At 36.3% G+C, this 17500-nt stretch overlaps 1 protein-coding gene across 1 annotated transcript in view; it reads left to right on the top strand.

The window, feature by feature from the left end:
- Positions 1–17500, top strand: part of ARHGAP15 (Rho GTPase activating protein 15) — a 312620-nt gene that overhangs the window by 155059 nt on the left and 140061 nt on the right. Inside the window, exon 8 of the mRNA XM_074910919.1 lies at positions 16592–16714. Coding sequence (XP_074767020.1) covers positions 16592–16714 — 123 coding nt within the window. The remainder of the gene's footprint in view (positions 1–16591; positions 16715–17500) is intronic.

Here is a 17500-nt window from a genome sequence, read left to right as displayed (position 1 = left end):
AAGAAAAAAAAAAAGGATTTTTTCCTGAATTTGAATATCCTGTTTCCATCAATTATAATATAATGTTTCGTTAATTCTTTGTTTTATTTCCACTTCACTTTCCAAAATCCTTCCAGAGTTTACTATTTGGGTTGAAAAAGCATATTTTTAAATTGGGCATAACCAACTTCCATATAAACATTTGGCAGGGAAATCAGTGCATGTTCACTTAATTCATTTTTATTGAACCAAGTCCAGATTTTTAGTCAGGAAAAAGTTAGATATTAATCATATCTGAGCAGGATCATTAAATTTTCCTTTACCTACTAGAACAGCAGGGTCATTATAGAACCATGAGAAGTTAGCTCACTTATTAATCTTTACAATTACATAAAAGTGATCATTTTTATAGTACTTAAGAGTAGCTCTTACCCATTATGTGAAGAGTATGTGGGAATATTACAATATAATATAATGTATTATTATAGATGTGACCTGTGACTCATTGGTCTGCTCACTGACACACAACTGTCTGGAAAAGTTATCTGTTTGAGCTTGGATAATCTTTAATTGTTTCATATTCCTTGTGCTCATTTACAGGGCATGCTAGTAAATAGAGAGCTAGTCACTGAGTTATTAATTACCTCATTATTACTTAATTATCACTATTGCATACTTCATTTTTATGGAGAATTATATCATAAAAGAAGGTATTTTATACTGCCCACCACAGTTAAGTATGAATGACAGTGATAGCTAATGTAAGATTGAGTTAGTTAAAGAAAATCAATCAGAAATCCTCACTATAGATCACTATCCGGTTTCTTCTGCCTTTTCCAGCAAACGCTTCTCATCTTTGACTTTGAAACCCAACAGTTTAAACTGGGTTCTTGTTTCAGTGGACTAATCCCCTTTCATAAATCATGTTCAAGTGCTGAAATAATTTGCACATCGTTTAAAGAGTATTTGCTTTGAAACATTCACCTCAAGCCCTTTTGTATATCCTTTCTCTCTAAAGATTTGTAGTATTTGTTTTGTTCTCTGAGGTATAAAAGACCTGGGTAAACTTTATTCCTGTTGTTTCAAGATTAGTGAAATAAAATGCATATTTATTCAACTGGGACTGAAAGGAGCTTTAGTAAAGACGATCATACATACGACCCATGGGAATGTTATAATACAAAATGTCTGTCTTAAAATCTCTTTAGGTTTGTTCAAAACGCCATTGAAGGACTTAAGTTTAAAGAAAAAAAAAGGGGTTACAAATCCATATTTCTTCTTTGTTCCAAAGAAGAGAGAGACACCATATATTTTTCTTAACAAAATAAACTCCTACATGCGCACTCAAGATAAATTTGATATGAAGGCAAGTAGAGACTGGACAGTCATGATTACTTTAAGTTTTTTTCCTACTGAACTACACCTACTGACACAGTGTTTAAGAAAACTACGTTTTGGAAAAAATTGTAGTGGTGGTTTCAAATGCACACTTGCTTCAGGAAGAACAATCACAAAATAATCATGAGCATTTTAGGTATTATTGAAGTCAAGCAGTTGTGCTCCTTCCACCTATTAAAAGTGAGGCCAACTCCTATGATATATTTTTCCTGACTTCATCACTTTTAAGCCCAAATATCCAACATGCTCTGAACTGGTTTGGTGCAGTCTCTTAATTCCTTACTAAGTACATCTTGGCTTACATTTGAATGTAAAACTAAGCAAAAGTTCGTTGTATATTGTGCAAAATGTCATGATTTGTATAGTTTAAAGCAATAGACAATGCAGTTAGATCTGCTTGGCCCTCCGTCCCTCGTGTCATCAGTACATCTCCAGTTTTGTACCTCTCCATATTTTGCCTCCACAAGGAAAGACTATAGGCTGACAACTGATAACACCTAAATAGATGCAGTTATTTTCACTGCAACGAGAAATATTTTAGACTACTGTCTTTGGAGAGAGGTCAGAATTAGAACAAGCGAGAAGGACTTGCTGAGCTTTGTTCTTTGGGAAGGAAGAGCCAGACCAGCTTTCTGTCACTCCTGTCAGCCTGATTCTGAAGCCTCTCCTGGTAATTATTGAAATGACTACCCCAATTGCTAGCCAGAAAAAATTATTCTCACACTACACTGTATTCTGAGGTTTCACTACTATTCATAACTAATCCACATGCAGTCCTCCTGGTACTTTGGGAGGAATGTGACAGAAATAGGGAGGTTTTTAGGTTATAAAAGTCTAAATTAAGCTCAATTAGAGAGACTGTAAATGAGGCTCTAGATAGGAATACCTACTGCCTAGACTCACCTTTTTCCCCACGGTGAAATCATTTAAATGTCTGCACCTTCCAGGTTAGAAGATGTATTTAACTTAAATTATGACCTCAAATCCCAGATACGTATAGACCAACTTAATGGATGAAAGCATGGTACTGTCTCCTGGTCAGGAGTTATTAACGCTTCAAAAAGGAATGTGCTTTGTAGGATCTCCAATTTGTTCCACCGGCCGCCTGCTGATGTGCCAGATAAACAGATCGTTCCTCTGAAAGCCAAAGGGTGGAATACTACCAAAGGGTTAAATGCTGCATTGTTTCTCAATTAAGTAAAAGGTTCCAAGTAGATGGCTTTAAATATTGATGCTGAAGAGAACGTTATGACATACGAGCAGCTCCCCTCACCACCAAGGATATTTGGCTCCATTTAATTAATTCCATTGGCCATTGTCTTAACGGTGCCCAGGAATCACCCAAGAGGAATTAACTTGCATTACTGTTATTGAAAAGTGTAACATAGCATTATCTGCCTCAGACAGACTTTTTGTAGCATTGAATCAATTCCCCAGTTCTTGAAAACAACTACCTCATTTGATTCCTTTCATAATTAATGAAATTCAGTAGTAATGTTTTAGCCCCTCAGCTCAGGCTGGAAGAATGTTCCAAAACTTCAGTTTTTCAAGCTGAAAGCACTCTAATTTTCAGCCTAAATGGACTCGTGGTAAGAATGTGTTCTTGTGTCAGCATTTAGCTAGCTCTTTATTTTCAGCAGTGCTTTTCTGTCTCAGGTGTACCACCCCAAATAGAGTTACAGACAGCAGTCTTATTTCATCTCCTGTTTGGTCGGGCAGACTAAACCAGTCATGATTTGTAGTCTTTCGTATGATAGGCTACTACTTTTTTTTTTCCTGATAATCTCAAATAGTCCTGTTCTGGATCTGTTCCAGTTTCAGTCCGTATTTCTTGCACATGGGTACTCAAGGCAACGTCTTCCTTGGAATTCACTCTTCAGTATGGAAACAGATTACTTGATACAGTCTAGGGATTGTATTTATCTATTTCATGGCCACTTTTTTAGAGATAAAAAGTAAACAACCAGAACATGTAGATCCTGCTGTCCTTTAATGTTTGTAAAAGGACATTCTCTGTAAAAAAACAAAAATAAGCCTTCCTTAAGCCTTTTTATAGCATATAAAATGTGTTCCTACATGTGATAAGAGTTTTTGCAATTAATTTTTAAGGTGTTCAAATTATACCAAAAAAAGTAGCATTCTTATAAAACAGAGCAACTCTTTTCAAACAGCACATTTAAAATAAATTAAATTGAAACAATTTAAGATACTCCACTGTTAATACATTAAAAAAAAAAAAAAACCAAACACTGTTAATACATTAAAAAAAACCCCAAACAAACAAACAAAAAAACCCCAAACCAAACCAAAACCAAAACCTTGGAGAGGAAAAGGTTTATCATGAAATTATTGTGAAATTCACTAAGACACCTTGTCCAGAACACAGAAATAATTTAAAAAGCATGCAGGTCTGAAGCCCTGCTCATGAGGGTATGTCTCTGCATGCAAATCTTTATAGTTCATACATGTTGCAATCACTTAGTGATGGTATGTTTTATAATCACTTTTGCTGAAGAAGGTTATACTCCAGCCCAAGGACTCAGAGCCTAGGGGAAGGTGGCCAGATGTAGGCAGGTTAGAAAAGGAGAAGAATCAGAGGCAGATTGGGTCATTTGACATTTAGGAGGCTTTGAGGTGCAAAAATATAGATCAGAGCAAGTTAACCTTTAGCTTGGTGGGTATTTATAATAAAAGATTTCATTCAAGGTGCAGGGACGTGTGGGTTGCATCCACATCACTCTGTACTTGCTCTTTCTAGGACAGATTGACCATGTCCAGTTCAGATAAATTTTTTCCTCAGATCTTCTCTGGTCACGTGGATATAGCTGGTGTAGTTAATGTGTGTGTCCGATATAAACTGGTGGTTATATGCGTCCCACCAGCCTGGTGTTTCTAAAGCATGGTGGTGAATGTCCCTGATATGTAGACATGTATTATGCTTGAAAGTAAAATGCTTTCTGGGATAAAAGTTAAAGGGCAGAGTAAAAGAGGAAAGTATCTTTGTGCTGTCTTGTCCATAAGACCTTTGGGGAGGAGTCTTGGAGTAAAGTGTATCCTGAACAGCATCCAGGTTTTCTCTTTAGAAGAGATAACTGGAAGAAGCAGAAAGTTGACTAAAAGTTAAGTAGTGGAGGTGATGATCTCAAGATCACTCTGACCATCTTCTCTCCAAGCTGCAGATGCATTCACTTAAATCAAAATCTTTGTCTCATTGCTATGGTTCCCAGGAAGTTGAGAAGCTCTGTTCCTGAAAAAAAAAAAAAAAAAAGTAGAATTTTTTGTGTGAAAACACATGTATAGTATCTTTCTTGTCTATGTAATATTAAAGATAATTATTTTAGGGTGCTATAATGTTCCTACCTTCCTTTCTTCTTATGAAGGTATTTCAGTTGATGTGTTTGAATGAAAATAAAAAGATAGCATTAAAAATTAATGGAGAAATAACAAAAACACTGTAGTACCTGAATTGTTATGTAATGTTATCTCAAAATCAAAGAGTATGATGGATCGAGGGTACTGATATTAAGGCACAATAACGAACAGTAGGATACTTGATTTCTCGTTGCAACTTTGCTCTTAATGTAAGTTACAAACTAGTCCTTTCTGAAGTGAAAGTTTAAATCTTGCTTAAAAAATCTTCTGCTAGGTTTCAGATTTGGGACATCTGATAGTTTGAATTTGGGGTCCAATTATGAGAAAACTTTTCTGTTAATTGCCCAGGTGTCTTGAGGGATGGAGACAGAAGAAAAGGTGAGGGACAGGCTTAAGCAGGGAGGAGTCAAGGTGGTGACGTGGGGAAAGGCAAAGAAAATGAAAGGATCCTGAAGCACCATTGGTTTGCTGCACCGTTTGTCTGATTTTTTCTTTCCTCTGGGGTACTGCAGAAGATGTTACCTGCTGAATGAGAAACAGTGCCAGGAAAGACACAGCAGTGGTCTCATCTCTTTTTTAAAAATCGTTTGTAATTGGTACACTTCTTAAAAAAATCATCTGTAATTGGTAAATGCAAGGATGGAGAGGATCCATTACAGTTATACTTTCCCTTATTAATAATCCACAATGAAAATGTTATTTGAAAACAGATCTTTTATTTGGTAGGTTTTAGTCCAGAAGTCTAAGTTAGCAGAATTCACCTATTCCAAACAATTGTTTACTTGAAATTGATCTGTAGCTGCCCCTGCTCAAGTTACAGGTCATGCATAATAATAAAGCTTTCTAATGAAAATTATTATCTAATTTCTGTGACAGAATATTCATAATATCTTTAAAATACTCAGCTAGATAATGGTCCCCAGGATCTGGACAGCAAGACTTCAAAAGACAGAGTCCTCTGATCTCCAGTTTCCTTATTCTCTCTAAGCTTGGAAGGTTTCAACTATCAAGCATAGATAGATTAAGTTTTATTGGTTGATAGTCTAAATTGCATTTATATTATCTTTCCCCTTAATATTATTTTCTTTTCTCTGTATTGGATTTCATCCAAATATTACTACTTCCACAAAGCAGTTTTCTGAAAATATTTTGCTTTTCTTTGATGTTTAACTGCTTAACACGTGAGAGCTGCAATAAGGTGCTGGTTCCTGATAATAGTTTTCCATCTGTAAGGAGAAGTTTTCACAATCTTCTGTGCTTTGCTTATATTTGATAGAGCTCTTCAGTTGAGGCCTTTCATGGACAAGATAAGGTTTGGTTAAACATCTGAACTTTTGAATGTTTATCTGAACTAGATTTGACCTCTAAATTTGTCCATCATTAGTTATTTTGCTTTTCTTTTTAGAGACTAAATTATGCTATTAAATATGTTCTAAAGTAGGTTAAGCCCCTGTGCCGTTTGTCAGCTGGAACATTAATTTTAAAGCTAAAACAGTCTTCTATTGTATCTTTTTAACATTTTGTCTGAGTTTTAACTGAGGCTGGTCAAACATAAAGTCAGTGCACCCGTGCAAACCCCACATGTAGCTGATTGAAGTGTCTCAAAGTTGCTGTGATGGCTGACCTGATTTTATTTCAGGAAAATTTGTGATATATAGTAATTGTTTGCCTGCTCAGGCAGCTTGTTCCAGTGCAGCTGTTCTGGAGACTGGATGAAGTACTAAATGTCACCACACGCCCTGCAGTGTCTCCCCGTCTGAGCCCCTGTGCAAGGGCCAGGTGGACTTGGGGTCCCAGCTACTGCCGCAGCAAGAGCATTGCACTGGTAGTGTAGGACATGCTCCTGTCTGGGGTCCCAGTTACTCCTACTTTTAGCTGGTCACATCAGCGTGTCCTCTTTCGACCCAGATCTTGCCTTTGTGCTGCCTGTGTGGTGAGAAGGAGCGCCCCCCAGATTCTCAGGGGAGCGGGTGGGTGCTATGGGGAGGTGGCAGCGGGTCCCCAGGCCACCTTGCGCCTCGGCTGAAGAAGCACGCGGTAGCATGAGGAAGAGAGAAGGCATCGTATTGTTTCTGTCTGCTGTTACACAACTGAACTGTATGACTTGATCTTTATTAGAAGACAACTTCTGATAAAGTCAGTACTAAAAAAGCTCACACCTTTAACACGCTGGGATCAGAGCTTTCAGGTAAGCAGTCAAATTTACAACATAAACTCTTCTAACATAGTACATGGTTAAATATACCAGCAGCTTTATTGTGGGCTTTCCTTTTCCTGCTGTAATTACCCTTTCTCGGCCCAAGAAAGACTGACCCATTGCATATCTCACAAGGCACCTTCTCCCACTAGCAACCGCCATAGGGTAGGCTCACACAATAGCTATAGTCTCCGTTTGCTCTGCTTCATGTTTTAATGTTGATTTAATGCAGATCCTAAAGCACTTTTAGTGGAAGTCTTCACAGTGTCCTCGCAGTGCAACTCTGACACTATCTTGTGAGCAAAGAGCTGTAACTGCTGAAAAGTTTGAAAATCAATTGCGTTTTAACAAATAGAAATCATTTCTACAGAAACATGAAGTTTTATGGCAGTAAAGATCACTTTGTTTCAGGCTTATATTTATGTGAGTATAGATGTTGGAGATTCTTACCAAAATTTTCACTAAATGTAAGAAGTAAAAAGGAATCTTAAATCCACTTACTCTTTTTAAAAATGCCGTCATGGGTGATCTTTTGTTCAGTTATACTTACTCTAAAGATTTAATTGAGGTAGAGGTAATTTGATAAAGTAGAGTTGACATATAAACAGAGTACAGCAAATGGATTTCAGGTCTTTGGCGAGACATTTTTTGATTGCTTTAAAGATAATGGGTGTGCCTTTCTCCTTCATAAACTATGACATCTACATTCACTAGAAAGTACTAAACTTGTATTAAAAGAGAAAAATACACTGGAACTTGTGGTTTGAAGCAACAAATAAACAGAAGAATGTCACTACCATTTCTCATTGGCAATAAATAATTTTAACTTGTTGGTTTCCATAACATATGCACTATGAATTAATTCTAACCTTTATTGTATGAGAACCTTTATAAGTTCATCACGGGTCAAAAAATAGAAGGTTGTGAATATAATTGGAGGCTGACTGTCATGGAAATAACATTAAATTTTAAAATAATTTACTTCTTAAATTTAGAAGTCCAAAATATAATTGACAATAGTCTCAATGATAAGAAAATTATTTGGTATGATATTCTTTCTGGAAAGGTCCCATAAGATCTGATCTGAATAAAAGAATCAACAAGATATCCAAGCACACATCTAAAGTTAAATATATTAATCATTTGTATGAGACCTAACAATGGTGATATAAATACAGCAATATCAAGTCTTCCTTGTTCTCTACAGACAGCTTGTTTTTCAAAGCATAAGGCAGAATTATATGCAGGTTTTGAAGTTAAAAGTGCACCCATGGCCAGCAATACCCAGCCACTCAGAAGGGTTTTCTTTTGGCACAACAATCTATCTGGTGCTCTTGATAGAAAAAGAAACTGTATTGTCGTTTTGTCTGAGCAATTTGGTGTAAGTAATGACTATTCATATTATATGCAAAAGCTTGAAAATATATTTTTTTTTTAGATTTAGACTAACTCAGTCAGGAGGTAAGCATAAAGACCTGAAAGTTATTGACATATATTCCACAGGAGAAGAAAACAAACAGAATTCTGTATTCCAAAAAACCCTGAATGTATTACTTGTAAATTATTTGTTCAACTTGATCTAGAAATAGTCTTCAGCTCCTTGCTCCATCTTCCTCAACCTTTAATTCTATGTTTGTTTTCTTGTGGGTAGTCTGCTTAAATAATATTTTCACATTATATATGTCAATATCAGAAGTCATGAATTCAAATATTGTAATTTTTTTTCCTCAGTAACTATCGTGTTTTATATGAGTGGGATGAGACTGTAGAGCTGTAAACACTGGAAAAAGACAGCACTGAGTTGCCCAGGTAGTAAAGGGCAAGGTCTGCTGTTCCACTCCTGTGTCTTAGACCATCCAAGTTATTGAGTATTTTCCTGGGAATTTTAGTAACCCTCTCTAAAGGAGAGAAATACAACAAATACAAAAAGCATCTCCATCACAGTCCTGCCTCTTGCCTGTACTCATCTGTAATTAGATCACTCTTTACCTAAAAATTTAACAGAAAGCAGCTATTGAAGGAGACTTGAGGTCAGACTATTCCTCGGTGATCTGTCCTCATACAAAACTGCCCTCCTCAGTTCAAGGAGGGTAACGGACTGCAGCTACTTTTTTGCAAAGAGTCTGTGTCAAGAGTCTTAATCCCTGACACGAGCTCGGAAAGACCAGTTTCCCCTTCCCAAGCACGCTGTACTCTCTCTTCCTAGAGCCTGAACAGCCTGACTTTGTGTACTGCAGCAGATTTCATCCAAGTCCCACATGTTTTACATTACATGAACATAAACTGGTCATACTGTATGAATAAAATGAACTCATTGATTTCTGGCATTGTGGTTTTTATATTCAAGTTAAGTGTGTATAATAGCATTTCTAATATTGTGACAATACCAAAAAAATTGTGGAAAGAAAGCCTTGGCATGTCCTGGGTGATCTAGTCCAGTCCCTCCTGTCACAAGGTACTGTGTTCTGTGTCCCCTTTCATAAATTTATTAAACTTCATCTTAAATTCTTTTAGTTTTATTTGCCACCATGACTTCTTTGAAAGGGTGTTTTAGAACTTCGTATTATGGCCAGTTTATACTCATTTATTCTTGTGCCAACATTGTTCTTCGGTTTAAACAGCTCTTTTCCCTCCCTGCTGTCCTCTGCTCATCTCCTGCTCCTTTTCCCACCCCACCAGCAAATTCGTAGAGAACAATCATCGCTTTTCTCAGCCTTTTTCTAGCTGGCCAAACATGCCAAGCTCCCCATCTGCTTTCTAAAGCTCAGCATCCCGTTCTCCTGGTACTTCTCACAGCTCCTGCCTGCACCTTTCCTGGCATGAATTCCCAGCTCACGCACGAGTAGTCAACGTTGCACACACAGAGAAATATTTTGCATTAATCCTTCTCTGACCATGCATCGGGTAGTATTAGGTCTAATCTGGTTTCTCCAGCTTCCAGTCTCAAAGTTGCTAAGAATTTGTCTGATATCTTAATTCTTGTCTCAGATTCCCAGCCTTGAGTCACTGACAAGTATTTTTTGAATGCTCCTACTTTTTTCTGTTGAAGTCATTAACGAAAACACAAAAATCAGTTCCAAGAATATTTAAGGACTTGCACTGGTAACTTTCCTCCAGTACAGTAGTTCTCCTTTCAACAAAACTCATTTTAATACCTTATTTAGTCACTTTACAGTTATTGTTTTAATTCTCTACATCTTCTCTAGTTTAACTAATAATTGACATTATAGCAAACACACAACTGAAATCCGGGTAGATTTGGCCTATCGCATTTTCCTTTTCTAAAAAAACCCAAACATTTATTTTATTCAGGAAAGATATCAGGTTAGTTTGGTATGATCTTCCTTTATAAATCCAATACATAGTTAGAAATATTGCTTTAATTTTCTAAATATTTATGGTACAAATATCAGTAAGAAAATCTGTATGTGGAGTGCCAGTTTGTTTCACAATGTGAGTGTGTAGTGGTATTTAACGTAATATTTATTTCCATTTATTATTAGTGGGGGACAAAATTTTTTAAGTTTATATGCATAAGAGTACGATGCAAAATATGAATTATGTAGTCATTTTACTGAATCTTTACTGCTAATGCACACAAATTTCACAAGTGTAATGACACTACTGAGCACTTAAGTTGTTAGGCTGTCATATTACAGAAAAGTTATTTGTGCCGTATAATCACTGTTTTCTTTTTCCTATTGTTTATTTCTGAGCTTGCTTCATAAACATTTATAAATGCAGATATACTTGCTGTGGCAAATACCTGTTTTAAGACCAGGCATCTCCTGGCCAGTGATACCCATTCTGTCACTTGATGCTGCAGTTCTTGGGTCTACGCTCCATAGTTATCAAAGCTGTAATTTTAAAGTTTATGGTAAACATAGGGATTAGGGGTAATGTCCAGTTCTTGCATTTTCACTACCAATCGCTTGTGTAGTCCCTTTAAACAGATCATGTATCTGCCTTTCATTTTACTCTTCCACAAAAAAGATATAGTAATTATAGTGTGAGGATAACTCATGAGACCTGCCCAGGAATTTCACTAAGGGATAAAACAGGATGACTGACGAAAGTCTTTAGATCAATAAAGTAGATGAAGCGAATTCTATATCCTTAGTGAGCAGACTTTATTGACTCCATCTCAGAACATCACAAACAAAAGGAAGGAGGCAGGAACTTGGTTTTGTCACTCTGAAAACTTTGGTGCTGGTTGAAAAACTGACCACTGAATTATACCGGAGATCATTCATGTTGCTCCTCCCTTAAAGGAAGTAGTTTCATATCTGCTGCAGGTCAAAAAAATCTGAAAATATGTTGAATTCTGAGTTCCAATTAAATCCAATAAAACTTAAAGTCATGAGTCATTATATATTTTTAGATTACAGTGCCTCCTGAAATGTAGGCACAGTCATACGCCTCTGCATGTTAAGATATATTTCTTCAGGAGGATGAGATACCCAGCAATTAAACATTTCTATTACTTGAAATTAACTAATTAATTAATTTAAATTAATATTTTCACACATATGTGATAGTTCTGCTGTTAGACTGGCACTTCCATTATCCAAAGTCATAGAGACCTACTTCTACCTCCCCTTTTGCCATCTCAGCTTTGATTCAGTCCTTCAAGATGCTATTGAGGACTCTGGATAAGAGCCTGTAAAGCACTTAAGAAAATGATTAGGTTTAGACATCACAGATCACAGTTATGTCCATTAGTCTGTTCATATGTATTTTAAGAAGTTGCAGTTAGGATTTTGATCAGTGTGTTCTCTATTTGGAATGGTCAAGCTTGTCACTTTTAGTATTATTAAATCTGTTTATGGGTGTTGTCGTTATACTACAAGTCATCTCCATTTCTAAGAACTTTCTAAAATTTTGAAGTCCTCAAGAGTATTAAAAAAAAAAAAAATTGCAGTCCAGGGCAGTTTTTTATTTTTCCTGCAGAACAAGAGTAATGGAAAAGAAGGTAGTAACGTAAAGCTATTTGAATATTTTAATGCCTTATTCACTCCCACAGTTGCTCTTCGTTTTGTATGAGCCCTTTCCATCCAAATGAATTACATATGATAATTTTGGGTGTTATAATAAACAGATAGGCATCATAATAATGTATTTCCGTTAGGAAGAGGTACTTGGAAGAAATTGGTTTTGCAATACACATGATGTGAGACAATCAATAGTGCTTTAGTCTGACAAGCACTGTCAATATCCATTGTCACAGTTCAGAAAGTCATTAATGGATAGTTCTTCAAAAACCGATGCTTTCAACATGTTAGAAGTGTTCAGATATACTGTACCTGGCAGGAATTAATCATAGGTAAACCCTTGGGATTAGGTATAAATGTTTTGTAAATTAAGAGTGAAATAAAAGTCATTGGAAGGAGTGTGAGATCATGTTATATGGAGTTACAAAATCTTGCCAGTAAAATATGGAGCTGTTTAGGACATACTAAAACCTTTTACTTTCTGAGTCACTCAGGCTCTGCCCAGAACATCACACTGAGGAAAAACAGGATGCTAGAAATATATTGTCTAGGTACATGATTAAATTCACAGAAAGCAATCACATAAAAATTTTGATCCTTGCCCTGAAAAGGTTAGAGCCTTGCCTGGTTCTTTTAGTTGTGGCCATGTTAAAACCCTGGAGAAAGGCTTTTGTAACTTCACCTTGCAAATACGTTAGCCACTGCTTAATATTGCTTAAAATTTAATATGTTTAGTCTCATTACATCATATATACAGTTTAGTGCATTAAATTATAGCAAATAATTCTTCATCTGTACATCTCAAAACTTCCACTGACTCTGCTGGTGCTATTTCTGCAGAACTGTGTGATATTGAGTTAATGCATTAATTCTTTCCTTCCACCTGTCTTCTTGTGTAGAAACTCTTGTACAATCTTTATTTTGTGGTTTTACATGATACTCCTGTTACTTATATATTATTAGGAATATTAAGGCTAAAGTTGGGACAGTGAATAAGTATTCAGAGGATTTATAGAGGTCCAAAAAAATGCAGGTCAATTTTTTCTTTTTTCTAGAAAATTTAACCTATAGGTATCCTTCCTAATTCAGCTGATGTTATTTCAGTGTTATGCAACATTAAGGGCCAAAAGTGTGTTCTTTCTTTTGTGCCTAACGACGCGTTTATACAATTTTCTTTTTGCACCCAATATGTATTACACTCCCCTGATGTTATAAGCTGTTGTGGTTTAATATATCTTAATTCTAGAGCAATTTGTCTGAGGAAAAGATTGTTCATTTTTTTTTCATTTATCTCTTCATACCTTTCCCACTTGCGGAAAAAATAGAGACCTGATAAAGTTGACCAAAGTAATCAGAAATGTTTTTCTGAGATCTGAGGGTCCAACTTTATTTCTGGCCAAATGTGAAAGTCAGTCAGTATTCATGTTACATTTTTGCTGCTGGATTGAAGTGTCCTTGCACCCACTTGCACTAGCAGAAGAAATTTAGCATAATATTGGATTCTGTTGGCTTCCCCTCTGCATATACTCTAAAAGGCCTTGGCCCGACAAGACCAGGCATGGGTTTCTTTTATCTGTCTCAGAAGCTCTTAGTGCAACATAAGAAATACTTAATTGAAGAGTCTGTTCAAAGGGAGGGGAATTATCCTGTGTGTTGGTTTTTGAAACATTTCTGTGGATATGTCACTGTGAGTACCTTCAGAAACAGGATATGAGCTTATTCAGTACAATGAATCGAAGGCACACCTGTACATTTTATGCCAGGGAGCATACAGTAGAACAAGCAGTAGATTTTATTTCCTATTATTTTATTCTTAGGTCCTTAAGTGTCCTATTTTACTTCTATATGGAACTGCTTTCCATTTTTTTATGTTTGATGTTTGGCAGCTCTCTTTCATGAAGTATTCTTCTGGCCAAATCCAGAACCTGAAATTTAAAAACTCCAAACAGTATTTATTGTGGGTTTTGAGTTTTAAAACTACTCTTTTTTTTTTTTTTTTTCCTCTTGGAAGCAACATTTGGTCCTCTTTGTATTTCCAAATATAATAGCAAAGTCATTTTAATATGGGTATATCGCGAGAAGAATGGTTTGGAAATAGAAAGAATATTTCTAAATGATATCTCAACAAGAATATTTCTGGCTAAGCTTGGTTTTGGAACATGCTATCAAAACCCTTGAATTTCTGGGAGACTTGGAGTTTCCCTCTGGTGACTCACACATATTTAATAGAATAAGAAAATAATCAAAATTAGCTTTGCTGCTGTTTTTAACTCTGTGCAATACAACTCAACATAGAACATACAAAAGTATCCATGACAATAATTATTCCTACCTCTAGATGTAGTTTTAACACCATAATAACTGTTTCAGGTGTAAAACTTCCAGCTGGGTTAATGCATCTTTCTAAACAGAGGGATCTTTACCCTGCTGACAGTCCCCTATCCTACTGTCCACAGTATGACCACGTTCAGCTCACTTAGAACATCTTCACAAATCTGGTGTATGCTCAGAGCTAAGCGTGTAGTTCAAGTGAGCATAAAACTCTTCAGAGTCCCACAGAAGGGGAAATGTGGCAGGCATCTTAAGTGACTTAAGAGACGTTTTCACTCCAGCATCATTTAAACTGGGGAAGCTTCACTGTAAGCAGGAAAAAGCAAACCTAAATATGAATTGCTACGTACAGAATGACCCTAAGCAACAAGAGTCCCCAAACTAAATACAATTCACTTCACTGTTTCGAAGTACCATTAAGATGCAGAATTAGAAACATCCATTTGTTGTTCTTTTTATAGCACAGCCAAGTGACTTGGAATTTTAGCTTGTCCCTGCCAAGGATTGCTCAATTTCGAACAAAAAGTCCTCCACTATAATGTTAAAAAAGCACCAGCCATCAATTGAATGCTAATCTTTATATTCTATGATACATCACTCCAAGAATGCTACCATTAAAAAATGTGAATTCTATTTTTCATAAGTGATGGATTATTGTACCAAGCTGTGTATTTTCCAGTAAAGTGTCCTTTTATTTGTCCTGTGTGATTACTAGTTTGTGGAAGTATGTGTGGGGTCATTTTAGTGCTGTGGGAAAATGGAGCACTCTTCTGTTAAAATCAGTAGTGAAATCAGAAGCAAACTATGCTCTGATCACCATAAGCATGTGTTTAAATATTGCTTTCCTTAATTGGCTATGTTCTATTTACTTAAAATGAACAATTTGGCAAGTTTTTCTCCCTTGACAACAGCAAAGCATAAACCATTTTATAAGTTTGGCTGTTAAAATCAGATTTGTAATGTAAACCACAATATTCCAGGGTTGTTACTGTTGCTTAACCAGTTATTTTTGCCTGCCATTGTTTTATAATTGCACACCTTTAAGCATTCTGGTTCTGTTTATAACTTATGCAAAACTTTTTGCTTACAAAATAGTCTGATAATATTGATTACAATTTTATTTTTTCCTCTCTCTTCCTTTGGATCCTGCATTATAGAGGAGATTAGGGAGCATCTCTGTAACCAGAGTTAAATTACTGGGGGCACTGTTTAGAAATTCTGTTTAAGGGACAGTGGGCCAACTCCTGTGAGTTCAACTTATGGAGAATACTGTGTTTTAGTGGATTGATTGATTGATTGATTAATTTTCAAGGGAAGGTAGAAAGCTATTCTTTCCTCTGAAAGCAGAAGTCACCTCTCTCAGCTGGAGATCCTTGCCAGGGAAGGCTGAAGAACTCTGGCTGCCCCATTACCCCTCTCAGCATTTGGAGTAATGGGCAGGGTGAGAGAGCCCAGGATGCAGGACAAGGGTTATTCAAGGCTGGTGAGGCTCGGGTGATTTGTTAGAAAACTTTAAAACTCTTCTTGTTCAGGGAAACCTTTGGAGATGATCTTCCCATGGCATTGCTGCTGCTTCTGGAGCATGCTGAGTTTCTCCTTCCTACAAATAGTGCTTATTTTGATAGTTAGGATGGTGCCCCGTAAGCACCTCAGCAGAGAAAAAGTTAAATTTATGCCTTTGAAACTTCCTCCAGGGGATTTTTTGCATCTGGGTTCTATGTCTTTTTGACACAGAGCAGGAATAAATTGAGCTCAAAATGTTTTTCAGTTTGGTAAATGCCTAAATATAATAAAATATAATCATTAGGACGGGAATACTTTTCTTTCCATAAATTAATGCATCTTGCACAGATTTCGTGGCATATAGCCATGTTTTCTATAACTGCATTAAATATATATATAACGCTTAATCCATCTTGGCAAGAGAATTCAGTCCTTCGCTAGTGGTGTAACCATCCATCCTTTCTCATAACAAGTAGTATATAGCTAATAGTGCATAGCACACTTTAAGTCCAGAGTTTTAGTTGAAAAATCATCCATGTGAAACTTGTGGGATTCATGAGCATTTCATGAGTAAACTGGTCGCCATCCAAATACTTATGGGCAATAAATAATACAACTCTGTGAATAACCAGCAGAGTGAACTCATCATGTTTATTCACAAAAGTATTAATCAGATGTTTTGTCCTATCCAACCAGCTACACTGCTGACCTACCGCAGGATTTTACTAGGGTGGCTATGCATATCACTTTATATTTGGGAAAACTACTATTAGTTGAAAAATATTGTTTCACTGAAGCTTTTTCTTTTGATTTCTTTTAGTTTTCAGACTGAACTACAGTGCTTCTGACACAAATGACAGAAACCGAGTTAAAAGCAGATTAAAGAAGTTCATCTCCCGAAGACCCTCCTTGAAAACATTGCAGGAAAAGGGACTTATTAAAGGTGTGTTTGGTCTTATATACTTTTTTCGGGTAACACGTAAAAATTCACAAATGAATTTTTCATCCTCGGTTAAACGAACAAGTACATTTGACAGCTACTTCCCAGGTATGTTTTTGTGGCTGTATCTCACAGAACTTACACTGCTGAACTGTAAAGAAAAAAATCAGCTTATATCTATCTCTGTGCTGACTACTGCTTCAGTTTTTCTGTTTTGGTGTACAGGTGGTAGAAGCCCCTCCATCTAACACAGGCACCCACCATGCACATTGCAAATCAACGTGCTGCACAACTCCGTTTCTTTTTAAGAAACTCATGTTGGTATAGTTTTACATTTTAGAATCTGAAGTAGGGACTTCAGATGCTGTGCTGACTAATTTGTTTTCTAGGATAGGCTGGAATATTTTCTGCTGTCTTCTCTCATTATTTTTCTAACTCGCTAACAAAATATATTTTTAACAATTTAAAATACGTGCCAGTGAATAATAAAGGCTTTGAATCGGTGATTTTTTTTTTTTCCTTCCTCCAGTTTTTTTGTTGTCGGTCAGCATCGCTTTCACATATCCTTAAAAAATGGTTTCTTTGATAAAACATGTTTGTTAGTCTATCCAAGGAGTAAGCGTTTTGCTAGAAGCTGGGAGTTAACTTGAAGGCAGTAGCATTCTGACCACTAATAATCAAGCAAAGCCATGTTTTCAAATATTGTCTGGAATAATGCTTTAAAAATTTACGCACTCCCAAATTATTATGTGTGAAACCCACAACTGCACATGCAAATTGACTAGAAAG

This window comes from Athene noctua, chromosome 7 (genome assembly GCF_965140245.1).
Source record: "Athene noctua chromosome 7, bAthNoc1.hap1.1, whole genome shotgun sequence".
Classification (NCBI taxonomy): domain Eukaryota; kingdom Metazoa; phylum Chordata; class Aves; order Strigiformes; family Strigidae; genus Athene; species Athene noctua.
Note: the sequence above shows the minus strand (reverse complement) of the source record. Positions and strands in the feature narration are given on the sequence as shown.